Below are 27789 nucleotides of genomic sequence, written 5' to 3' on the forward strand. Positions count from 1 at the left end.
GGGCTTATCTGAGGTAAAAAGATGACTGAATTATAAGGCACAAAAATATGCTATCTGGTACTACTTTTGGAGTGGCTACATAATTATATATGGGGAATTATATATGGGGAATAGTTTATTGAAGTAGGTGCATTCTATTGTACATGGAAGTGAAGGCAATTTGTTTCAAAAGGATTTTAGTAGAGAGTAAAATCCTCCACAACCTAAGTCTCAAAGTAATTCAAGGCTTGATCCTTGAGTAAGAGAATATTATCTGCAAATACTAAAGAGTCTGTGATGGATTATTCTGGGACATAAACGAACTAACTTGTTGCCTGGAGCCCCTGTAAAATGTATTTGTTTATATATAGCACTTGTACACCATGCTATAACGCAAAGTTCTCTGAGAGACTTAAAATAAGTAAAAAAACCCAATAATTTAATACAAAGTAAGACATAAAATCAATACACATACAACAAAAACAAATCTCATGGCACCTCCTAAAGTCCAAACACAGACTTTGAAAAAGAAATTCAGACTACATAAGTTGTTTAAAAGACCTGATTGAACCGGGTGCCAAAACCCCATAAAGATGGCATCCGTCGAGAATTCCTTTGAAGACTGTTCCATAACCGGGGTGCTACTAACAAAAAGGCCTTCTCTGTGATAGCTTACCCACCTGGAGTAGGTCAAACTAATATATATATATATATATACACACTATTTTGTTTTTGAAAGCTGTAACCACACACAAGATGTCCTTGTGCTTATTTGAATGATTGGTCTTTGAAAATTAATCTTTTCTTCGCTTCCTTAAAAAGGATATAAAGCTAGAGAAAGTTTCAGAAATTTGCCTCTGCCATAAAAAAATATGACTTGTAGAGTAATTCAAATTATTTTCATGCCTCTCTTTCTCTCTCTGTGTGTGTGTTGGTTTGAGGAGGGTATCTTACCACCTCGGCCCTCCCAGCCTCTCACCAACTACTGCCTGTGGATTGATGCCATTGTCGCCTCTCTCCTTCTGCCTGCGGAATGTGGGAGTGGGTAGGACTGCCGGCCATGTGATCGCCACTGGAGGCAGTCACTGGGAAAACCCCAAATGGGACATTCCAACAGGATATTTGATCCCTAGTTGGCCCTGCTGCTTTCAAGGAACGACATCAGACTCAGCCAAGGCCCAGTCATTGCATCCGTTTCAGGCTGGTGTGGCAGTCTGCCTCATCACCATACACAACAGGCCTGTGTTGGTTGGCTCCATTCAGCCTCACTGGGAGGGGATCAGGATTCCCCCACGCAAGTTCAGGAAACAGCACTGTTAGAAATATTTTTTTTCTGTGGAGAAAGGCTTATTAGTCAGGTACTCTTAGTTGAGGGTGGGGGAAAGATCCTTAATGGCAGAGCATGCTGGAGTGTCGATGGAGATATAATGTAAGCACTGGAAATGCAAAAGCCCTTGTTTTTATCTGATGCTTCTAGAATTATTTGCCCAGTTCATTGTGTGCATATTCATTGGTGCACCCATTGCTGTACTTCCCATTCCTTGCTGCAGTGTGACCATAAGTGCTTTCCTGTACAGCCCCATTCATATGCAAAGGTGTTTTTTTATTATTATTTAAGAATATTGAATGGAAGAAATTGGAGCAGAGGTCTGCAAAAGCTTATAAATAATACACCTACAAAAGAACAGTGTGAAGCAGCAAGACAAAACTGATAGTTTTGTAGACAAAGGTAACTTTAGAAATGTCCTATATTTATATCACTTAAGGATGCTGCTGATTACGGTATAAGCTACCATCTGGCTTGTTTCACACGGAGTACAAGAATAAAAGAGATGTCATGTCCAGAGCTTTATTGCTATGAAGGAGCATTTGTGAGAGATCGGGATGCTATTCCTGTGCTAAACCTTTTTGGTAGGAGAGGGGAAATGGTATCCTTTGCAGATCAAACACTATATATATTGTCTATGGATATGCATAGAATTTTTGAAAACCAGAGAACTTTCAGTTGCGCGCTCGTAGACTGATCAGGACTATTAAACAAAATATTGCTTCCCAGGTGTTCTGAGGACGCATGCCATGGGGTGTTCTCAACATCTCCCTAATAAAATACATTTTTTAATAGTGTTCTCCCTTCTTTAAAAAACGAATATGAAGAAAACCAGCTCTTCTGAACATGGTTTTCATATCTTCCAGTGAATGTTGTGTATTCTAAGCAGATAGATAGACAGATAGACAGATAGGTGGGTAGAGATAATTTCTGAATGCATTCTCATATTTGCATATTTCTGGTTGGCATTTTTATCTATTTACTGGTAATAGTCTCAGATTTATTTATTCTTTAATGAGCATTTCTGAAGACGGTATTGGCAGTTTGATCTCTATATAGTGCTTCACTGGCACAGTCCCCATTGGGGTTGTTTATGTGTGACCTTGGGCAAGTTCCTTAATCTCTTTCTGCCCTAATTCCCCTTATCTGTAAAATGTAGATGATTTGTGCTATGAAATCCATTAGAAGCAATGTGAGTTGGGGGTGCTTTTTTTTTTTTTAATCTGCTTGTTAAAAGTAACCAGTCGGCTTGTGTAACCAGTATTTTGACCTGAGAGATCACACTGTAGCTGTACAAATACAAGAAGCTGTTTTATATCGATTCAAACCACTCATCCATCTAGTTAAGTGCTGTTTGTGGCTTTACAGGATATTGGGTTAAGATCCTTCGTGGAGTCTACCTGAGTTACTGGTTTTAGTGGAAATGCAAAAGATTGAACCTAGAACCATCTGTTTCATGCAAAAAAGTGCCCTGTTGGTGAGGTACAGAGAGTGACAACATGAGAACAGTGACAACAGTTCTCATGACAACATGGGAACAGTGGTCTCCTGCTTGGGGAATGCTCTCCTCAAGGAGGCAACTTGATGCCATCTTTATCTAGTTTTAGGTCTGTCTCCCCTTCTGCTCCCTTTGTGTGCTTTTGGTCTTCAGGTGCTAGACGAAAATGTTCACTTCGACCAGGCCTTTGGCTGATTGGCATCCGGTCCTCTTTTAAATGTGCTTTGGGAAAGGGGATTATTGGTTTGTTGTTGTTCTTATTTTTACTATGTATTTTGTGGTTTTTATCTTGCAGTTTTATGTTCTGAACCACCCTGAGATCTATGGATTTAATAACTTAATAAACAGCAGCAACAACAACAACAATTAACAACAGTCAATACTTTCCCCTTCAGATTGCTACTGAGTGGGAAAAGAACCAACAACTATGGCTGTCACCAATTGCAATAGGTATCTAGGGCTCCCAGTATCAGGGTAGGGTCTACGTTCAGCTTTGGAGTAGTAAATTCCTCTCAGCCACACTCCCTAAGAAATAAAAACAAAAGCTTTGCTTTCTTGGTGCCGAATGGGACTGGTAGGGCTGAAGACAGGGAGGCCAACAGTAGATAGAACTCCCTTTTCTCTCAGCTCTGTCACTGAGCTAGGTCGCTGCCTGAGAAATCTAGAGGTCCCAAAGGCTCCCAACTAAGTTCCGTGACTTAAAGCTGCTAATTGCTATACGTATTTGGGAGAAGTTATATTTTGTAAAGGTCACAGTTCATCTGCTGCCATCTTGTATAAGTTGCGATCAGAAAGATGCAGCATGAAGTAGGCCTACACAGTGAAGCTTTGCTGGAAAATGAGAGCTGTGTCCAGAGTGAGGCTTGAAGCTGTTCGCCAGGAAACAGCTCTCCCCACCCCTAGGAATACAGTGTCCTTTTCCGTTCAATTAACGGTGTCACACAGTCTGTAACTAGCCAGCCAAGACTCCCAGCAAGTCTATAGATCACTTGCAGGGAGGAATGGTGGTTTATTTTTTTGTATAAGATACATCTGCAGGTTTTTATAGTTTTGTCAGTCCCAGCCATAGATTGCCACATTTTCTTTCTTTCTTTTCAGAAATAGCTTTGTAATTTGTTCTCATGAGTCACTTCAGTGCAGGAATGTTTAGCGCTGAGGGCTGTCTGTATAAAAGAATAATTGACTTCCTGTTGGTGAATAGAAATAGCAGGTAGGTGGTGTGATGAATGGTAGCTATTTGCCACTGATTTTTTTTTTTGGGGGGGGGATATTGCTTTATCTCTGTGATTGGCTTTTTTTTTTAAAGAGCGTCATCTTCATTCCTGTCCTTCATGAAACCTGAAAGTTGGCATATGGGAGTCTCTAATAACTCAATGCTATTTCAACAGTTTCCTTTACTTTGCCAATTAAGTTACTCCTGCATCATGAATTTAAAGATCCATGCCTCATGAAATTGCCAAGACACAGATATAGACACTACTATGCAGTTTTGCACTGAATTCCTGGTCGATAAAGAGCAAATAGGCTCTACTATAGGCACCCTTACACTTTCCAAGCTATTATTTGTGTCGTCTTTGGAACTGGGACAGAAAGAGAAAACCTGAGAGTACCGTGGTTTGAAAAGTAAGACAAAACGTTGGTTGAGGAGAGAGAGAAAACTAAGGGAACTTGCGTTGGCCAGGAATGCTAAGAAAAGTCATTGCAGCAAAGAGGGGGAGAGGAAACAGTAAATAGGCTTTATTTCCTCTCAGGAGAAGAGGGGATGTGACCTAACTGAGCCTACCGTAGCACTTAAAACTCTGTTGTCCTTAATCCTTTCATATACTAACAAGAAGCAAACATGATTTGTTATGTTTTACTGTTGAAATCTCCCACAGCGACATCCTGTTTCCTCATGTGACGTCCAGTTAGTTACACGGGCAGCACCCACAGCTTGTGTGAGTGACCACGGCAGTGTACCACGAACCATCAGCTTGTTCTCAGCAAATTGCTTCTAGTCTTAGCATATTTGCTGCTGTCATTGGTGGGGAAATTGATGTAGGGAAGTGCCCTAAATAAACATTGGGAGGTGGGTGGGAGAAAAGCAACAAATCCTCCTAAAATAGATGCTATTTCATAATTTATCCTTCTTGGCACAAATTGCTTTGTCTGGCATCATATCTGTAGCTACTAATAGGATTTGGTTACCGGAACATCTACATGCTCCTTTTGAAATTTATTAAATGGCACTCCAGTTACTCTTTACTCAACACCCTTCACTGTAACTTGCATGTTGGAATGAGGAAAGGATATTCTGGAAATCAAAGGTAGTTTTTCTTATTTCTGTGTGATAATTGTGCAGTGTCCTGAAATGGTGACTATTAATATGCATGCACTCATTGAGACTTACAGTCTTGGGGAAAAGTAATGGTTTAAAAGCTGTGGAGAGTAAGCTCCAAATGTTTTATACCCAGCTAGATAAAAATTGCCAGTGCACAATGTTGGAATTTGCAATTCTTATTATTATAAGCAGCAACTTTCCATTTACACATTTAGGTCCAAATGCAACAATGCTGCCCCCCCCCATTCCAAAGCTAGTTTTAGCAAAGCATTCTTCCTTCCTATATACATGAAAATGTAAGGCTGTCATCATGTAGCCCCACTGGAGGAATTATAGTCCTGCATCGCAGCCCTGGATTTGCATGAAATCAGGGTGAGGAGAAAAAGAGAAAGCAGGTTGCACCGCAGTAGAGGAAAACAATGGTTCTAAACAACACAGAGGTTTGAATAAAGTAGAGATGGAGCAAAACGGAGGGGGAAAATGGGCATGAATTTAGCAAATGAGAGAAATGCAAGAAGCAGAGGCTGTGGGGAAGAGGAGGAGGAGGGAGGAAAGTTTTGACTTGACTGCCCAACATAACAGCCTGCTGCATTGTGTCCAGCTTCAGAATGACATATAATTTGGGGTTGGATTATTTTCCTAATTCAGATCATCTCATGAAATGGCACATTAGAATTTACTGTTGAAAAGAAGTGAGGTGGGTGCTGATTGAGGTGAAGTCGTGTGGATCAAGGCACATACGAGGAGCTACTAATCTACAGTATCAATGGGGTAAATGAGTCCTCAGTATCCCAACCTTCGAGTGGTTCTTTAAAGGCACATTTTAAAGTCTTTTCCCTGCAGAACGAAAGAGAAAACAATACTCCCCTCATGGTTCTCTGGGTTGAAGCCACTGACCTTTGGCATTCTTAGAATGGAGAGCATTTAAATCACTAATAATACACATTTCTAGTTCATAAATAACACAATACTCAAAATCTATAAAGTTTTTTAAAAAATACCTTTTATCTCTTAGACATGCATTTTAACTCATTGACAAGTAAATGTTTTTTAAAAAATCTCGGTAGGGTTATGCTTTCATTGTCAGAATACTGAAAGAATTACTTGCACTTTCAGTTTAGCTCTGCACAAAAATTTAAACCTTGTGTCAAGAAGCAATGTAACACGTTTAAATTAGTATAGATTTTCCCATCATGTTTGGAGAAAATGAAAACCAATGGCAGTATAATTGTACCTTCTCTGACAGATCGAAAGTGTTACTGGAATATTTAAAGGAGACTAAATATGTTATACTCATTTTTAATGATTTGATTCCGGCGGCAGGGGGGAGATTTATCTTTACAGTCCTCTAACCATTGTGACATCAAAGTAGGAGACTCCCTAATGGAAGCTGATTGTGTGTGTGTGTGTGAGAGAGAGAAGCCATAGATATGAAGTAGTAGTAGTAGTAGTTGCTACCACCGTCCTTCATCCAAGGATCTCAGGGTGGTTTACAATCTAAAAGCACAAAAATGCATAACATAGTAACAAACAAAAGCAATACCCCCCCCACAGTTTAAAAGACCATTGTTGTTGTTGTTGTTTAGTTGCGTCCGACTCTTCGTGACCCCATGAACCAGAGTACGCCAGACCCTCCACTGCCTCCCGCAGTTTGGTCAAACTCATGTTGGTGGCTTCGAGAACACTGTCCAACCATTAAAAGGCCATAGATGGTTTAATTAGCTAAAGGCCTACAAGAAGAGGAACATTTTCACCTGGCACTGAAATAAGACCATTGTTTCCTGCAATAGCAATGCATCACATGACTTGCCTGGCTATTGCCATAAATGAAACAGGCCTGTCGTACTATGTAGGCTTGTCAAAGGTGTAAGATCTTTGTTTCCAAATGTGTTGACCTGCCCTCTTAACAATTGGGTCAGACTGAGGAAAATAAGCAAATCTGGGAGCTTTGTACCAACACCATGTTGGTCGTCTAGCATAATGAAATGAGGATTATGTGCTGTTTTGAGACTGTGTCTGCCTGCTGTTGCCCCTCCCCAGTGAACAGCTACTATCCTGCAGGGAACCTATGTCTAATTCACAACTTTCCTTATTTGAGCTATTGAGCAAATTTATAATTGTTCAAACCTTTAAAACTGTGAATAGGATTAAAGAAACAGGTGTTTGTTTGTATATAAAAAAGTTTGAAATAACTTTGGATGTACTTTAGTTTTAAAATTTTCAGCAATTTTACATGAAGGCACAGTTTCTGAGAACCATGATCACTGCAGAACCTGCTTCTTCCATGTGTGCAAAGCAGGTGATTTTAGATTTTCAGTCAAAGTGAAACCTGGACTATACTACCCGCTTTCTTTGTTAAAAGTTGCTAGCAGATCCTAAGGTGCTGCTGACCACTAAGGAAATTGGATGGTTTCAGTGTGATCCCAGCTGACAAGTGATATAATTACATCTGTGTGACTGGATAATCTCTTTCATCCATTTGTTGCTTCCTAAAGGCTTTTCGTCTTAATTCACTCTCAGGGCTCTGCTTTTTATCCCTAAATCATCTGTTTTGGTTTGTCTGTAAGAGTTTGTTGCAGTGATCAGTATCATTTCCTTCTAAAAGCATATTTGTTTTTTCTCACCATTATTTATTTTTTAAAGTTGAATGCCCTCCAAAACCCCACAAAACTCTCTTCTTTAACCTGTTGAATAGGCAGTAGTCTCCCCCCGCCAAAAAGATAGGAATCTTTATAGGATCAGAAATACAGTTTGGTCTCTGTAATTACAAACCTGTCATTGTGTATCTGCTTCAGACAAAATCCGAACAAAACAATTATGACTGCAGTAAATTGGTCCTTCAGAACATGCTGTCCATAATTTAGAGGTGATAATAATCTTACTTTAAAACTAGGTGTGGATAATAGTTTCTCTCTGTTGGAATTAATGAAATTTGACATGTTGAAAAGGAGGTAGGCAACGAACATTGAGTCATCTTGTTCTGAGTACTGACCTCTAGCAACAGAAAACTATGATTATTATTTTTTAACAAACACTAAAAAGACAGTGTTGCACTCTTGTTTTCATCAGCTGGTTATATTGCTGTTTTCTAAAATCAAATTGAGTTAAGAAATTACCATACTTTCTGTTTTTAAGTGTAGACTGATCAGGTTTTTTTAAAGAGTGCTGAAAGTAACTAATATTTTGGAGTTTCTAGAGAGCATACAAGGACCCTTGTTTTATCTGAATGGCTGAAATACATTTTCTTCAATACCTGAGATTTGGGGATTTATATCCCCAAGTACAGAAGATATGGAGCATAAATTTGATGGTGATGTCACACACCAAAGAGTGCTGCTCTCTATAAGTTGCTAGTAAATAAGCCATGAAGAAATTATTTGGCATTAGATGTAGCTGCCAGACCTAAAAATAGGTCAGTCTTGCAATGAGAGAAATGAAAAGGTTACTCTGGATCACATGATCAGGCAGCATAATAGGAATGGTCACTGCCCATGTGGGCCCAGTCATAGAATATGAATAATGTGAGCAATTAAGCCAAATTATTACAGTTATTACAGTTAAAATATCAGATAATGATCTCAAGCTCAATATGGCAGATTGGGAGAACTACTCATGCCATTTGAATATCTGGGCTTCATTGGTTCCTGGTGAAAACATAATGGTATAAACACAATCTCTTATGGTGACCCAGATCCCTGACTTGATGTTCCAGGTTGCTACAGCAGAAATAGAGACAGTACATGAGTTGCCCATCTCTCAAATGCTCAAATGTGCTAACTTCCAGCTAATGGAGAAAAATGCCAAATTGCCGAAGGTCAGTGTGTCCATTTGCCATTGATGAAGCTCAGATCTTCATCATGATTTATAAGTTGTGATCTTAGATGTACCCAGGAATTTCAGTGTTTCAAGCATAATCTTTGAGAAACTGGTGTGTAATGCAACTGGGGTTTTCTTTTGAAATTTATAGTTCATAATCAAAGGCAAACTTGACCAGCCTCTAATCAACAAAAAGAGCACTCTTTACTCAGCTAGACCTCAAGGCTCCAAACATTGGGCCAACACTGTAGCTCCTCTGCTGTAAGGGAATTCTGAACTTCCTCTCCCCCTCCTCCTCCAGCCCCCACATGCCCCCAGAGTCAGCTTCAGAGAGTTGGAACCCCACTAGTACAGCATTGGGTGCAACCCATAAATTCTAGTTCTCATCCACAGGAAAATGGCTGGACTATGAAATAGACTGAAAATACAGGAAGTCACTTTCTTCAGTTAGTTAAAAGAACGGTCTCTTCTGAATATGAAGTTTACTTGCATTTAATTGGATTGCTTCTGTTTTTATACATCGTTTAAAGTCAGGGTTTCATACGTGAGGGAAGAGCACGCATGGCATTCTGCAGTGTGCTGAGAAGTGACCGTTGCTTATTCTCTGACAAGAGGACTTGATATAAGGCTGTTGGTTGGTTGGTGTTCACTGCACATTGCTTCTAGAAGAAAGAGAAGTTCTGCAGGGTATTTATGGAGAAATGTATGTTCCTGCTGCACCAGTTCTCATGAGAAATGGTGTTGCACACCACCACAATCTTCAAGTAGTACGATAGTTTAGGAGTTCCGGCACTTGCCCAGCGTTCATGTTTTCTTTTGGGAATGAGGCACAGCGGAGACTGTGGTGTCTTTATGATATATGGTTTGGTTTTTTTACACATACATACAACCTAAGCCTATGATGGAGGGGTTCATAGAAGAGAAGAAGAAGAGTTTGGATTTGATATCCCACTTTATCACTACTTGAAGGAGTCTCAAAGCAGCTAACATTCTCCTTTCCCTTCCTCCCCCACAACAAACACTCCGTGAGGTAAGTGGGGCTGAGAGACTTCAAAGAAGTGTGACTGGCCCAAGGTCACCCAGCAGCTGCATGTGGAGGAACGGGGACGCAAACCCGGTTCACCAGATTACGAGACTACAGCTCTTAACCACTACACCACACTGGCTCCCATAGCATTAACACCCAATAGGGTATTGCTTCTTCCACAGCCACAGTCTTGGATTCAAACAGAAATCGAACATTGCTCTCACATATTGCTCTGATTCTCTCTCCAGCTTGCTGCTTTACTTCTAGATCACATCACTGCCACTCAACTCTGATTCTGGCTTCGTCCTTTTAAATAAACATGAGCTGGGGCAGGGGACCCACCCATTTGCTGTCTCCCACCGAGCCCCTTTGCTTTCCTTAATGGCCCATCACCCAGACAATCACTTCAACAGGAAGCTAACCCAGCTTATATTTCAACACTCGCTGGATGCAGGGGATGAAGGGTTTCTGCCTACAGCCTACTTCCTCCCCGTCAAACTCATAACACTAGAAGGACCTTGAGGTCTACAGATTTTCTATCTTTTAGAAAACTTTTTAATTTTCTGTTTCTTTGTACAGTTGTGAAACCCAGGAACTCTCAAAAGAGTCAACATTATCAGTTACCAGTTTCCAAGTTCACCCCATCGTGGGGATTAAAACCATCAATCTTCCGATCAGCAAGCCCAAGAGGCTCGGTGGTTTAGACCACAGCGCCACCTGTGTCCCAGCTCTGTCCCAGCTCCTGCCAATGTAGCAGTTCGAAAGCATGCCAGTGCAAGCAGATAAATAGGTACCGCTGCGGTGGGAAGGTAAACAGTGTTTCTGTGCGCTCTGGTACTTGTCACGGTCCTCCATGCGCCAGTAGCGGTTTAGTCATGCTGGCCACATGACCCAGGAAACTGTCTGTGGACAAACGCTGGCTCCCTTGCCTAAAAGTGAGATGAGCACCCAGTGGCGTAGCGTGGGGGGTGCAGGGGGGGCCGGCTGCACCGGGCGCAACATCTGGGGGTTAGGGTTAGGGGGCGCAAATCCATGGGTTAGGGGGTGCAAATTACTTGCCTTGCCCCGGGTGCTGACAACCCATGCTACGCCCCTGTGAGCATCGCAACCCCATAGTCGCCTTTGACTGGACTTAACCATCCAGGGGTCCTTTATCTTTTACCTTTTTACCTGTTTTATAGTGCTTGTACAAATTGAAGGCACTATTCAGTTCCCATCCTGCAAAGAGCTGGAACTTTCAGGTGGTTCATTGATAATGAAGCTGAGTTATGCTGTGTCACACTATTGGTCTTTCCTACCCAGTACTGCTTGCTCTGTCAACAGGTTTCCAAGGTCTCAGCAGATCTTTCCCACCACAGCTAGCTTTTAACTAGAAATGCCAGGGATTGAAACCTAGCACCATTTGTGTGCAAGGCATGTGCTTTATTGTGGTGCTATAAGTTCTTCCTATTGTGTGAATTAATCTTTCTGTGATTGTCCTAAAATGACATGGCTTGGCATGGCTTCAGGAAATGATTAAAATGAGAAATGGATTGTTTCTAAGCACCATCCTTCTATACAGGGAAAATCATGGTGATTGACCTGTAAAGATTATTTGGGCCCTTAGTATTTTTACAGTCACTCCTCTAGAGTGATAAATACACACATGGTTTCCTTACTTTAGCTGAATAAATATGGATTAATGGTGTAATGATCAATTAAGAACTTATAATCCATCTGCTTCTTTTTAATCTAAAATGTGACAATGTGACAATGTTTGGGGGGTTTGGCTGGTGGTGGGGGAAGTTGTTGCTGTTGGTTTTTTGTATTTTTATTTTAGATTTTGCTGTGATTGATGTGGAAATTGTTTAGTTTGGTTTCGTATTTTTTATGTTTTATTTATTGTTTATGAGTACTTTTGCTATGTTGTAGTTGTGTATTCCTTTTCATTTTGTAAGCTGTCTTGAGCATGGCTTGAACTGTGGAAAGGTGGCATACACATAAAAGTATGTATGTATGTATGTATGTATGTATGTATGAATGTATCTTCCCAAAACTGAACTCAATTATTATTTTGCAAAATAATTATATTTATGGAGTTCTACTGTGTCCAAGTATTTTCATGACAAATCCACATATGAAGGCCAAGTCAGTTGTGGAAAAAATGTGTGATTGATCCTTCAGCACGGACCGAGAATATGATTATCTTCTCTTTTGCTAGGTTTATTGGTCTGGCGGAAAACACCACTGAGAAAAGTGCTTGACATAACTGGGACAATTTTCGATCGCTATCATGAAGAAAAGCAGGAGTGTGATGACAGTCACCACAGATGGTGTAAGTGTGTTCTTTATATATGTACAGGGGGCTACCTTCACCTAGTTAATTCGCATTCTAGTTGACACAGTTGTTTGTATATGTATTACTTTGCCTCCTATTTAAAAGACTTCTTATTCACAACAGATACAGGTGCTTACATTAAGGCATTTCTTTGAGAACATCAGCCAGTCACACACTTCCTGCTGCTTTAAATATATATCAGCAAGAAGTGCCAGTGCCCTTTGTGACACATGATTTATGATTTCGCAGAAAAACAGTATATTGGGCTGCATAGAGAACTGAAGGTTGGCTTGCTCATAGCTGAGATAAAGCTAGATCCATTGGGTGCAGAATTTGCTCCCGCTTAAGAGGACGCAGGTGGCGCTGTGGGTTAAAGCCTCAGCGCCTAGGGCTTGCCGATCGAAAGGTCGGCGGTTCGAATCCCTGCGGCGGGGTGCGCTCCCGCTGCTCGGTCCCAGCGCCTGCCAACCTAGCAGTTCGAAAGCACCTCCGGGTGCAAGTAGATAAATAGGGACCGCTTACCAGCGGGAAGGTAAACGGCGTTTCCGTGTGCGGCTCTGGCTCTGGCTCTGGCTCTGGCCAGAGCAGCGATGTCACGCTGGCCACGTGACCCGGAAGTGTCTCCGGACAGCGCTGGCCCCTGGCCTCTTAAGTGAGATGGGCGCACAACCCCAGAGTCTGTCAAGACTGGCCCGTACGGGCAGGGGTACCTTTACCTTTACCTAAGAGGAAAATGGCATTGGTACAAAGGTAGGCCCAGTAGCATCATGCAGCATCTTTGGCCTCCATGCCCATTGCTGTGTTGGCACCTTCCCTGAGTCTCCTGTGCCAGCAGGCTTGGACCTACTGTTTTAATTTCCCCCAAAGCCTCTAAGGCAGGCATAGGCAAAGTCAGCCTTCCAGATGATTTGGGACTACAACTCCCATCATCCTGTTAACTTGGCCCTCCAGATGTTTTTGGGACTACTTTGCCTTTGCCTGCTTTAAGGCTATCAATGGCTACTAGCCACGATAACTATATACAGTGGTACCTCGGGTTAAGAACTTAATTCGTTCTGGAGGTCTGTTTTTAACCTGAGATACCACTTTAGCGGGACGCAGGTGGCGCTGTGGGTTAAAGCCTCAGCGCCTAGGACTTGCCGATCGAAAGGTCGGCGGTTCGAATCCCTGCGGCGGGGTGCGCTCCCGCTGCTCGGTCCCAGCGCCTGCCAACCTAGCAGTTCGAAAGCACCTCCGGGTGCAAGTAGATAAATAGGGACCGCTTACCAGCGGGAAGGTAAACGGCGTTTCCGTGTGCGGCTCTGGCTCTGGCTCTGGCCAGAGCAGCGATGTCACGCTGGCCACGTGACCCGGAAGTGTCTCCGGACAGCGCTGGCCCCTGGCCTCTTAAGTGAGATGGGCGCACAACCCCAGAGTCTGTCAAGACTGGCCCGTACGGGCAGGGGTACCTTTACCTTTTACCACTTTAGCTAATGGGGCCTCCCGCTGCCGCTGCGCCACCACCGCGCAATTTCTGTTCTCATCCTGAAGCAAAGTTCTTAACCTGAGGTACTATTTCTGGGTTAGCTGCATCTGTAACCTGAAGCATCTGTAACCTGAGGTACCACTGTATTATATTTAGTATCACAGCCAGGATGCCTATAAATACCAGCTTATGGGGGACATGAGTGGAAGAGTACTATTGCCCTCATGTTCTCTTTGTGGGTGTTGACCTGTTTCAGAAGAGAGTTCTTCTTATGTTCTTAGTGTTGCTCCAGAGAAGTGTGGGAACTTCAAACCATGTCTCAAAGCTTTCTGGTGCTGATCGCAGTGCTGCTGCCGCCACCACCAGACTGGCAAAGCTGGAGGGCCCCACCCAGGACTCTTTGCTGAGTTCTGTCTCAAACCTCAATCATTGAGCATATCTATTTCCTTATGAAAATAAGTTCTTCCCTGGGAGGAAATGCGGGTCACTGGAAGGTGAGATACCTCACCCTGCAAAAATCCTGTTTGAATCCCCCGCCCCCAACATTCTTAATGTTCAAAAGGTCCACATGAATTTCTCATGCTCTGATGTGCTCTTTTTTCCACATTTGTTCTGGACTAGTTTTAAAGTATGAGAGGTTGGAGAGAAAAACTATTTAACTAGGCTGCTAAATTCCCCTCTCCCCCACATTACTTTTGTGTGGATTGCAACCCTTTAAAAAAGGGAAGTAGCAAAGCTATATAAGTTTATTAGCTACAAGAATGTGCCATGTTAATGACAAGAAAGAAGTTACTACTCAATATTTTTAGTCAACTATTGACCTTTCCCCAATTGTTTAAACTATTGTGGTGGAACTAAGATTGCTTTCAGAAGCTCTTGTATTACCAAATTGGCCTGAATGTAAGCCACAGTTTCCTCCTCCCCCAAATTCTGCCAGGGAAAAGTTCAAGTGCGGCTTATAATTGTGACCTTATGCCACCAGCAAAGGTCCCCCCCACCCCAGGGAGCAGCCCAGGACAGCGGGGCAATGGCACACAGCCTGCCCACTGCTCCCAAGCCTCCCCTGAGCTTCTGGAAAGAAGGGGGAAGGGGAGGGAGACCACCGGCAGGAAGCAGCCCGGGGATTTTCTTTTTTTTTCTCCTCCCCCTTCAGTTTTAAAGGTGCGCCATATTTGTGGGTACGGGTTATATTTGGGCCGATATGGTATTCTGGTCTGTTGTTTGGCTTCACAAATTGTGCAGTTGGTCAAGCCTTTTCTTCACTAAGCATGACCTGTAACAAGGTTTTTTCTTGGTTACACCCCATGGTTAATTTGGAAAGAGCTTACGAACAAGCCTGGGTTTGGATGACACACCAAGTCAAGAGTGGGGAACTTTTCTGGCTCCATGGGCCTAGATCAGGATCAGTCTCACAGGCCATATTTAACAGGTAGATAACCACTGACCTATCAATTACCCGGTGGCACAGTGATGTCAGGTGCTGCTGAAACGAAGGGGTTTGTTGTTTTTTAAGCAGGCTCTGTTTTGTCCTTGAATGAGCAGGGGTTAAATCCTGCTGCTTTGGTTGTGCACCCCGTTCCCTTCTGGGAACAGGAGCGTGCAGTTAACACAGAATTCTACCTTGCCCACCTGATAACCTCATAATTCATATCAGTTAGTGGACAGGTAGGTATGGTTTTGGGAAAACGGACTTATGGGCCAGCTTGGACCTCCTGACATGCCCAAACTGACCCATGGGCCAAAGGTTCCTCACCTCTGTACTAAGCAATACCTTGGTTCATGGCAACAAAGCAGAAAATAGGATCAGAGGTGTGTGGCATTCTGCTCTCTGGAAGCCTGCATATCTGTGTGAAGTTAAACTTTGGCTTGGCATGACACATGAATCAGGCCATTATGCCCCTTTGATTTCAGTAGGAAAAAGTTTAGCATGTGCTTAAGTTACCTGTTTAGGCTCATGGGTGAATTGCACCCAACACCATTTTGAACTGACTTTTTACTCATTTACAGCTATTTTGTAATTTCACTGTTGTAGTCACAGGCTGGAAGCCAATCACAAAGCTTGCCAAAATATATTAGTGCAGAATTGAATATGCTTATTTATCTGTATCTATACATGTTATCAAAACACACACACACAGATACACACACACACACACACACACACACACACACACATGTTAAGAAACTATTTTATATGTTTTTCATGTGAATGAACAGTGTACATTTCCATTTTGTATTTGTAAGCATTATTGATATTCTAATTCATGAAATGGAATCCCTGTATAAATAAAAATCTCTATTTTAATTTTTTTTACAGAATGTGAAAGATTACTTAGAATGCGGCCTGAGCAAGTCTTATAGCGCATCTAGTAACACCCTTGGCATAGATCTCTGGAGAGGAAGAAGATGCTGCTCCGGTAATTTGCAGTTACCACCACTGTCCCAAAGGCAGAGTGAAAGAGCAAGAACACCAGATAACATTTCTAGACCCACGACTTTGCCCCTACTGAACCTTCCCAGCATTGCCATTACCACTTACCAGGATAGGTAAGTTTCTCGAAGAGAGATTACATCTGGGAAGTTTGTTACGTATTATCTTAAGGCCTTTCTTTTGTTAGAAAGACTGTTTCATAACAAGAAATGCTCGTGTTTCAAAACCGACCGGATTTCCATGGCATGTGCATTTTATAAAAACCATTAAGAGGTGAAGCAGTTTACCATGCACTCTTCTGGAATTTTAAACAAAGTTGCTATTTTAGGAAACTTTATTCCTTGATCCTTTGACCATGTTAAGTGTACACCTAGAGCCATGGAATGCTGAAAAGATGAGGGTAAAAGAGAATTGAGGAGTAGTGAGGGTGAATTGGCTTTCTAGAGCTTCTAACAGTTTACCTGTTAGAACAGGAGCACTCCTGGGGGCGGATATGCTGCAGTATTTTGTTGCAGGTCCTACTTATTCAATTTAATTTGTAAAACATTTTTCCAGTATAAAGATGCAATATATATGCTTGAAATCTTAATGCTAATTTAATTACTGTATTACTGTATTTTGCCTTTATAATATCTTCAAAAGGTTTTAAGAATAGCAGTCCATATTCTCAAGGAAACTTTATCTGAAAACTTTCGAGAGACTATTAGAATATATTTGAGAGCATGAGCAGAATGTGTATCTTTCAGCAAGATCTACTTAATGAATTCTGTTGGATGTTAGTGATGCCTTGTTCAACAAAAATTCATGGGGGGCGTGAAGCCGTTTCTTTTCACAAATCCAAAATGAATAGCAAAGAAAAGGCATGTGTCTTTTCTTGGGATACCCAATGCATTATGTTTGAACAGCTTGTCTCCTTTTGCCTTTAATCTGTATAGCTTTCTATTACTTTAGAAAGATGAAACATTCTTTGATCTTATTACCTTTGCATACATTTATTTAAAAAACTTAAAACTTTTCCAACCTGGATATGTTTCAAAATCCCAACACTATTAATGAACAAGTTCAGTCTAAAGTATGTTACTTAAAGTCTTAAATGGCTCAGGACTGCAATACCTCAAGGACAGCCTCTCCCCTTATGAACCAACCCAGACCCGCAACAATCATCTGAGGCCCTTATTTGTGTGCCTCCTTTATGAGAAGTTTTGAGGGTGGCAACATAAGAACAGGCTTTTTCTGCCTTGGCTCTATGCTTGTGGGATATTCTTCTCAGGGAGGTTTGGCTGGCACCTTTAGATGCCAGGCAAAAAACACCTATCTTCTCCCAGGCCTTTGACTAGTTAAACCATTTATGGCCTCACTTCATTCATGGGAGTAAGAAGCATCCATCAGTTATCCTGTCACCCTGAACGATGATGTTATTCCTCTTCCTCTGAAAAAGAGAGAGGCCTGGAACTGTGTTTCCCCCATCAGCTGTATGGTTCGCCAACAGACTATGATCATTTCAACAGTTTTATAGTTTAGTCTACTCTCTTCCCAGCTGAAAAACCTTTCCGCAGCCTCATATGTGCTAACAGACTCACACCTTGCCCACAAAAAAACCCCTCTCACTTTTGAACAGTTGGTCATAAATATTTCATACAAACTGAGGAGCTGAGCCAAGGGTGTTTACTTCAGGTTTTTCCTTTGGTTGCATTTATTTGATTTGAAGGGAAAGTGTAGATTGGCAAGACCAATGTTGATCTGAATATCTAGCTGATCTTTGCTTATATTTGATTTCTCATTCATCTCCTTACAATGATAGTAAAGGACTTCTAAATGATTATCCAAGGCTGGCTTTGGCAGCCTGAATAAGTGTATAGATTGCCATGAATATGCGGTATGTGGGATTGGGTGAAAGATAAAACGCAGGTGTTCCGCTCTTACCAAATTTGTTATATGTTCTACTTAACTATTTCCATCCTTAAAATATACTATTTCCAGAAAGAGCAAGCCCCATATGGTTGTCCTTCTACGCACTTATGATTATAGATTTGGCACAGTTTTAACACTTTCTCCTTTAAAAAATGTAATAAACAAAGTTCATGTGCATGTTTCTTACAAACAGGTTCTCGTTTAGTATTAGCTAAATCTAACCAGAAATTACTGGTTCGTGATTAGTTCTTTACAACACAAGAGGGCATTGCTGCACCTCTTTTCTGATACAGTATGCATTTAATAAAATATCTTCAAACTGGTTACGGCCATCATGGATAAAATATCTCCTAATTTTTGTTTTAAAAGTATTATTGAATTAGCACTGGCTTGTTTTTTGGGGGAATTTTAAGTTTCTGATATACGGCAGTATAAGTCATGTCTGATTTAATAGGCATTGTGCAGCAGAATCCTAAACCTAAGTGTCATTACAGAATGTCTGCTGTAGTGTCACAAATACCTTTTCCGGTAAAATACTGCACAGTTACCTTGGAGCAGTGAGCCAAACCCTCTCCACTCTTCTCATTCCCAAGCGTCGGCACCTGTTTACATGATGGGTGTTGGAGATGCAATGCTTACCTCTTCATTTGTCTGTGATTACATAAGTGCACACCCCCAAGTGTTTTTTAAGTTGTTTGTGCACTGGTTGTAATGACAAGCACCTGCAGAGGATGGATGTAGTGAAGGGAAACTGTGCACCTGAGGAAGAGCTTGGACATTTCGAGATATGTGTGAGATAACTTACACAATTTCTTTTCAACTCCCCACGCAGATTCATAAACTCTTATTTCTTGATGCCACTGCATTTTGAAAGGGAAGGCTCTTCTTGTTTATCTATACTTCAATTCTGCTCAACAATGTGAAATGAAATAAAATTGGAATAGAGGCAGGTGGGTACAGCTAGAAAATTGTGGCGTCCTTGCCTCACAATAGACACCTCTTCATGCTGTGATGCAGTCCACTTACTCCATAGCCAAAGTGAAAAATAAGATTGGACTGCCTATGCATATCAAGACTCAAGTTGTTGTTGGCATCCGTCTGTCTCGAGGGACACTCAAGGAGTGTACTTCTGAGGGTGAAGCCAAACCGCTGGGGAATCACAGCACCTGCCGTGGCTGCAGAGACTGGTAACTTGTAGCTGCTGCCGCTTCTTACATTGTTTTTTGCTGCATTAGCAGCACCAAAGTGACCTCTTCAGGGTGCAAGCCTGGGCAGTGTGTATGGAAGTCCTGGGCTGCCCATATTAGAAGCCCCCTCTCTTGGCATGACTGATATGGTCCAAAGGAAAGCAGAGCAATACATTCGGCACCGGCTAAGCTGCAGGAGTTGCTAGAAGGAGGCAACTGTTTTAGGATTTGTGTAAGGTTTACACCGTAGCCTTTTCTTCTTCTGAAGATGTCCCTCAAGGCATTGGGTACAGATTTTTCCTCAAGGCTTACTCCCAAAACCTATAGCATGAAATGAGTATTGCCTCAAGGCAGCGAATGTTTAGGATCAGAGCTTTTCTTCTCCTAGATGGGCTACCATCCCAGGTTGAAGAGCCCCATCTGCCCATCTTTCCCTGTAACTATCTTCTTGACTATTGGACCCATTATTGGTCTTGTCCACTCAATCTGCCAGATGAGGGTTTGAGACCCATTGGCTACACTCACCTGGTTTAACAGGCTGGTAGAAGCCATTTCCCACCTGTTGCTGCTGTCACTTGCTGACAGCTTCTAGGAGCCATAGGTGGGAGCTGAGTGTAGGGTAAGGGCCAGTATTGGACCAACTACTCCAGAAGGAGCATGGCGTGTCCCCCACAAGAGGTGCTACCCCTCCCTTAACACTCCCTCCCCAAATACTCAAGTATGTTGAAGGAAAGAGTGTGTGGAAAAGCTTTCTTGTGCATATTGTCTGCAACATTAGCATTTCTTGGAACTGGCATTCACATTTTATATTGACTGGGTTTTTCAAAAGTTACATCAAAGTGACTCATTAATCATTGACATCTTCAGAAAATCTCTTGGCAATTAATCATGTTTTTAATCATTCTGGCAAGCTTTCTGGCATGTGACTTCTGATACTGCAGGTCAATTTTTATCCTGTTATGTGTTGGTCTTAAAACACCTTCTAGGCACCAGTACACCTGCATGAATTTATGTATTATCATTATAAAACATATATTTTTACAAATTGTGCAAAACATATATACTTATTTCTCTCATGTAGATAAATTGGAGCTAACAAAATATATTTCCCTATGCTTGAATTGGTAGTTATGTACATTCTATGCATTGGCTATGAAAGAAAACAGTGTGAAAGGATCAACATCTCATTCTAGATGGTTAACTTAGTTGCAGTTACTTAAAATAAGAATGCATGTGCTGCTAGGTAACTCACTTTAGTGGTATATCAAACATAATACAGGGTCCCTGCCTCTTTAAGAAGATGCTGAAGTGAGCTTCAGAGTTTCTCATCTTAACAAAAGATAAGTCTATTACACTATGAGGCTCCTACCTCACTTTCACTCCCCCAGTTATCACTCATTAACTAGGCACCGTGGACCATACTTGCACTGCTCAGTCACATCCACAACCTCTTCCTTGTGGAGTCTGCCAGGCTTCTGTCAGAACCTCAGCTGCAGTTTCCCTCTACACTGATTTAGCAACGAAGGTTGCTTCAAAAGCTATCGTGCTGAAACTTAACTACAACTCTCTTATCAACCATGGGATAGTCTCCAGTTGATCTACTGTATCTTCCCTCAAAACCTGTAAAGTCTTAAAAGGGTTTGGGGCCCAATACCTGAAGGAGTACCTCTTCCTATACCAGCCTGCCAAGGTCTTAAGATCACCAGCAGATGTACATTGTTTTTCCTTAATGGAGAGGGTTGTTTCAACCCCCCCCCCCCCCCCCGTGTTGGAGTCATGACTTTGGGATTCCCTTTCCAAGGAGCACATCTGGCAATGACATTACAGGCTTTTAAACACAAGGTGCTTAAAACAGGTGCTTCCTGTTTGGGAAGCTTAGATAAATTTTGGAACTCTGTCTTACTCTGCTGTCTGCTTGTTTCTTTCTGTTTTTCTTCTTCTCTTACTGTATCTGTTAAGTTTATTTGCTGGTTTTAAATTGTCTTTCTATGTTGTGTGAATTAGTTTGATTCATAGTTTTGTACATCACCCTGGAACCTTTTGATGAATAGCAGTAGGGTATTTATTTATTTTTAAATATTTCTTACATTATTAAAGATTGAGATGATCTTCTATTGGGAAGTATGCAGATCTCTGCTAAAGGGAGCTTATAAGGGCCTAATCTGGCATTCTGGGTCAATCCAAAATTGGATGAAGTTTGGTATTTGCAATAATTTTTTTTTAGTGTTGCTAAACATAAAATATTTCATTTTTAAAAATGGCACTTGCATTTTTTGTGGGTTCATTTATTGTCATACATTGTTGTTAGGCAATAAACTGTGTATGTCAAAATAAATAATAACAAAGGACTAGGAGATAATTAATCCTGACTTTCAATAAAACAAGGAATCTGGTTTGGGTATATGAGGTTGCTTCAGAGAAAGGTCCAACAGGAATGAGTCCATGTGTAGGAGCTTCACCAATGCTGTTCAGTGGCCATACCTATCCTGTCTTCAGGACATCCAGACATGAATGATAGCATTTGGAAAGATGCTATGTAGCAGAACTCAAAATGTTTGCTCCCAGTTTGTGTGCTCATTTTTCATATTTTCAAGGGCCATTTATGACACGTATCAGACCCAACAAGTATCAGGTTTCATATACCCGCTGCTATGCAAAACTAACATCTAACACATGGTTGCCTGACACTGGCAGAGTGAACTGGGCCACACTTATTTCTTGCACAGCAGTTACCTGTATCCAGCATTATCTGAAGGAATCCCCAAGTTTCAAGGTCATTTTGTGTACTGTTTAGAATTGAAACTGATATGATTCCAGTAAAGAATTCACATATTTGGTTTTTTAAATTAATAGAAGTGCAGAAGGGACCAAACGTATTGTGGCAGTAACCAAATAATTTAGTCACCCAGGGTGTAAAGGGTTAGGAGCCTCTCAAAGAGCCAGTCAAAGGTTGCTTTGGCTTTCTAGAATTAGATTGCAAGAAAGGTTACCTGTTGCTGCTGCCTCCTGCCAGCAAGGTTCCTCGGTGGGTATTTTTTGTTAGGATTGAGCTTCTTATGATCCTCTCACTTCAAGAATCTCTCTTAGAGGTGCAGCAGTTGCCCATATAAAATTGAGGACTTCATGGGGCAGAAGTTGTTGTTGTTTTTATCCTTGCTTTTTCTGGTTAGCCTATGGAACATGAGGGATGAGCAGCAGCAAGCTTTGGTTAATTATTACATGTGCAAGAATTGTAGTAAGGAAACACAAGAGGTCTGGATTTAAACAGTAGTTAAAGCTTCCTTCCTTACCCCAGTTCTTTGTAGAAATCGAAGAAGTTGGAACAGAATTCAGTGATGAAAAAATGTTAGGGGTGGGTTAAAATGAGCAAAATGCTGGAGTATAAAGAACAAAGTGTAGAGAGTACAGTGGTACCTCAGGATGCGAACGGGATCCGTTCCGGAGCCCCTTTCGCATCCTGAATAGAACATAAGATGCAACAGTGCATCTGCACATCACGTTTTGCGGCTTCCGCACATGCGCGTGATGTCATTTTTAGCGTCTGCGCATGTGCGAGCGGTGAAACCCGGAAGTAATGCTATCCATAACTTCCAGGTTGCTGCGGAGCGCAACCCGAAGCACTCAACCTGAAGCACATTCAACCCGAGGTATGACTGTATGTCAGCTGCTTACCAACATTTGAACTCCTAAGAAGGCAATTAGCATTATGTTATATAAGCCAGGAGTGTGTGGAACTCATTTATATGCTGCCACATAAATATAGCATAGGTTTTTAAATACTGACAAATATTTTTCTAATACCAGTTCAGTGATATTGTCCATACAGATTAGTTAATGTTTTAGTCTTGATCTATGCTTGTTTGGTAAGGTTTAGAGAAGCCTTCCTCAACCTGGTTCCCTCCAGATGTTTGGGGCATGTGGGGTGGGGACAGTGCTGTTGTGCTCAGGTCCTGCATTTGGGCTTCCCATAGGCATCTGGTTTTGCTGCTGTGGGAAGAGAAATCTGGATTATATGAGCCACTCATCTGATCCAGCAAGCCCTTCTCATGGACATGCTAGCAAGGGCTGATGGAAGTTGTAGTCCAAAATATCTGGAGGGAACCAGGTTGGAAAAGGCTGGTTTTGGATGACAGGGAAGCTTATTTTTCATTTTGCACATATCTGCACACACACACAAACCATTTTGTCCTTCAGTGCCTGCCATGTTTTTCTTTAGAACAAGGTGACATTTCTTAAAAAGAAAAAAATAGATCATGTGCTGTTTGTAACATCTAATGTACTCCATAGGAAAATGGTTTTTAATTACAATCTACTGTTTCTGGACAATATAAATGATAGCTTAGTTTGGAAAAGAGAATTACTATGATTATCGCAAGTTTCCTTGACAACCAAGTAGATATCGTGAATGTTGAATTGTTTTAGAGCTGGATATAGACTTGAAGACTTCATCTAGGAAAAAGTATTTCGGTGTGCTTTGGGGGCTTCTTTTCTTAAAATGGAGATTACCATGAAGCCTTGCCCCAAATGGTTAGGAATCTTATTGGTTTCAGCATAGACCTTGATATGTGTTGAACACAATTACTCTCTCTTGTCATTTATGCCTTCTTTTTAAAAAAATTCTGAAAGGCATGTCCACTGAACTATGGAAATATGCCAACAAAATGGGAAAGTATTCCTTGCATATTGAAGTGAAAGGTTATATGCCTTTTGGTCATGTTTACTGCTATTTAGCTTGGCATAGCTCACCACAATGACATATTTCTATTCTATGAAAGTGTTCAGAATAAATATTTGTGATAAATTTCTTGCCATGACTGTGCTTTTTGTAAAGCCAACAGACCAAAACAGGAATTATTTTCTTGGACGAGAGAGAACTTGAATTTAATAATGCCAGGCAGGAAATAAATGAGTTAGATCTAGCATCTGTGGCTCAGCCAAATATTAGGACAGGCTATTGGACATACTGCTTTGTGCTTGCTTGCAATATAAGTTTTGTTCACATTATCCATGTTGTTTTCCCACAACTGTTGGTCTTTAACTGTGAATACCCGTACAAAGTATGATCAAGAAAATTCAAAACCTTAAGCCACCATTTGAGCCAAGGTAAGTTAAAACAAAGGTGGGAAGGTGGTAAATAAAGATGAGAGGATGTAAAAGTCCTGCCCACAGGTGAGAGCCATTATAGTCAGTTTTCATCTGCACATTTTTGAGCACATTGCAGTTTGAAGTGGAAAAATCTGCCTGTCCACTCAGACTAGCGTTTTATTGTGATTGAAAACAATAGAGAAGCTTTTATTATATCTATGATACATTTCATAGATACATCTTAAACTGAATTTTGGATAGCCCATTTCTAAGTTGTAAGGTTCAATAAAGAAATGAGAAATTCGGTTCAGTTTACACTTCAATGCAAAAATTTCTGACTTGCACTCCTGAATGAATATGTGAGCCAAAGTGCAGTTATCCTTTAAAATTCTCATATTTTTAAATTTCCAGTGCAGTTCTCCAACCACATATGTAGCAAGATGTGTATATTAGGGGAAGGTGTACATAAAAATGCATATACTAGTGAAAATAACATACAAAACTCATTATATTAGGGAAATTTGCTTGCAAAGATACGTATATCAAGAGCAATTCGCAAAATGCTGATGAATTTTTGTGAAAATGTTTTTTTTAAATAGCCAACAGATGTAGAATTGTGGAGAACTAAGAATGGAAAAATGAGAAATTGAGCGAAACCAAAATATCACAGGAGTATCAAAGTGAAAGTAGATAAATAGTCTGACGGGAAGGTAAATGCGTTTCCGTGTGCTTCTCTGGTTCGCCAGAAGCGGCTTAGTCATGCTGGCCACATGACCCGGAAGTTGTACGCCGGCTCCCTCGGCCAATAAAGCGAAATGAGCGCCGCAACCTCAGAGTCAGCCACGACTGGACCTAATGGTCAGGGGTCCCTTTACCTTTACCTGTTTTAATGGAAATAAAAAACAACTAAAGATCCTGGGAAGGCTGTCCTTTAGAAATTGACTTAAGTCCTGATTTTCAGCCATTTTCTTTTCAGAATTTCTTAGCTGTGCTTAAATCTAGTGCATGTTGCAGGTACTGTAGCATATATCAAAGAATTAATTTGTGCTGTCTGTGGTTTATCAGTAAAGTCATTTTAACTGAAAATATACAGAGAAGTGTTTTGGCTGTCTATATTTAGCTTTCATCTGTTGCTGTCACAGATGAATATCTTGGATCTTTCAGCTCAGCAGGAATATTCTCTGTTTAGGGTAGCTGCATGAGTATGGTATGATTATTATGGTTTAGTGTGACGATAACCCCCTTATATAATCACATGAAACACTTGTGGGGTTATTTACTACAGGTTGTGGTTTAAAATGTGAATAGATGATTCTGCTTGTTTGGACAAAGGCAGCTATGTCTTCGTTGGGAATGAAATTTATTGTTTGGGTACGCAACAGGCTTGTTATTGCTGCGGAAAATCATTCCAAGATGCAGTGCAGGTATCTGAAAATACAGAAAGCTCTGGATACAGGTAGCTGCACAAGCAGAGGAAGAGAATATGTTTTAATGATTCTCTTACAGTAATGTACTCCCAGCAAAAGTAAAGTGGGACAGCTCGAAGTGTATCTAAAACTGGGAGAGCTGTTTCAGCAGGACCAATTAGCAAAAGAATTGAGCTGCTGAAAAAAATCAGTGCTTAGATGCAGCCCACAAAATCCTAAAATAGTAATAACCATATTTAGGGGGAAATGCTTTAAAAAGAGAGGGAAAAAGAATGTGATCGAAATGAAATTTCTTGAGCTGAAATGAGGACAGTGGAAACATTTTATAACATTGCAAGTTTGAATCATAGGATAGTTTTCTAGGGAATGAACTGTTGTGAGCCTAAAACATCTGGTGCATATAACAATTTACAGAGAAGTCACTAACATGTATTTATTAACTTGTATCCTCATCCAAAAACTGGTTGAAGTAGAACATATAAATTAAGCCATTATAGTCAAATGCAAGAAAATAGAGTTATATCTGTGTGAACCAACATACTGTGGCTTGTTTGGGTTGGGATTGTGTATTAGCCACTTTCATTGGCATATATACCATCAATTTGCAATGTGTCCATGAGAAATGATCTTCTGCATATTCATACCAAAGTGTATGTGGGAAATTATCTACTATCTTGTCATAGCTACATGACAATCTTATGTTAATGATGAGAAACAACATCAGTTCCCACTATTTTAGAATTGGATGCTAAATTGTATGAATATGCAGTAATGGTCAAGTTAGCAAAATTACTATAAGTTTTATCACAATTGGAAATCTTTTTTTGTTTTGTTTGTTTTTTGCAGAATAAGGCTAACACTCCTGAAATGTAAATAATTTATTTTAGTGGTTGTGACTCAAAATATGTTTACATAGATATGAGATATGCACACTTTGTACCTTTTCTAATTTTAAGTTCTTAAAACAAAATTACACAGATACAAAATACACATCATTAGTTCTCTACTCTTGAGATGTTCTGTTCCGTGAGTCCAAGTACAGACTGGGGAGAAGGATTGACTGATGCCCCAAAGAACCTAGTTGCAGGGATTCCAAAGAAAGATGCACAAAATTCTAGAGTGTTTAGTTCTAGAGCTGTATTTATAGAGATCTGTCAAGAGACTTATGCATAGCAATGCAATGCAGGGTTCCTGGCCACTGCCGCAGGACGGACACTGAAGCACCAAGCATTATGACTTTGTCTGTGAAGGGCTAGTCATGTATGGGTTACTTAAAAGAAAAGCTGCAACAATAGCCCAATCAACCACTCCTGGTTTAGAGGCTCCGTTCCCCACTGCCATTCCCTCTCCCAGCTTACTAAACCAAAAGCTAAGGTTCAAGCAAGCAGATAAGCATATAGGATCTCCTTATACAGCTTGCACCGATGATTCCCCTATCAAGATGGTGTTTATAGGCCTTCCAGGACATTTGAACCATTTGGTTCTATTCACGAGGTTGCAAACATGTGGACAGTCCTAGCATTCTGGGAGAAGTCAATTAATACTAAAAAACCCAAAAAAACTTTTACACCTCATTTAAGATGTAATTATCTTGGCCTAAAGAAAAAGTCCATGAGCCCATATGCTCCCTTCTCCTTCTCTTCTTACCCCTTTTCCTAGCCTGGCTTGTTAAAACCACAGCTTCCCATGATCATATAATTGTAGAGTTGGAAGGGACTCTGTGGATCATCTAGTCCAACCCCCTGCATGCAGGAATATGCAGCTGTCCCATATGGGGTTCGAGCCTATGACCTTGGTGTTATCAGCACCACACCCTAACCAATTGAGTTGTCTGCCGGCAGTGTAGTTTAAGCACTGCTTACAAACCAGGATATGAAACATGGATCAGACGTACCACAGTTTATCAGCCCAAGATTGTTGTGTCTGAACCATGTCTTAGTCACTCACAATTGCCCTCTGCATATCAACAAATAGCATAAAGTCCTGGAGAGGCCCTGGA

The 27789-nt window shown here is 41.0% G+C and overlaps 1 protein-coding gene across 1 annotated transcript in view; it reads left to right on the top strand.

Annotated features, from left to right (window-relative positions):
* Positions 1–27789, top strand: part of PDE4B (phosphodiesterase 4B) — a 246582-nt gene that overhangs the window by 22531 nt on the left and 196262 nt on the right. Inside the window, exons 2-3 of the mRNA XM_079982021.1 lie at positions 12168–12281; positions 16067–16296. Of these exons, the coding sequence (XP_079838147.1) occupies positions 12240–12281; positions 16067–16296 (272 nt within the window). The 5' untranslated portion in view covers positions 12168–12239. The remainder of the gene's footprint in view (positions 1–12167; positions 12282–16066; positions 16297–27789) is intronic.

This window comes from Podarcis cretensis (genome assembly GCF_951804945.1).
Source record: "Podarcis cretensis genome assembly, chromosome: 6".
Taxonomy (NCBI): Eukaryota; Metazoa; Chordata; class Lepidosauria; order Squamata; family Lacertidae; genus Podarcis; species Podarcis cretensis.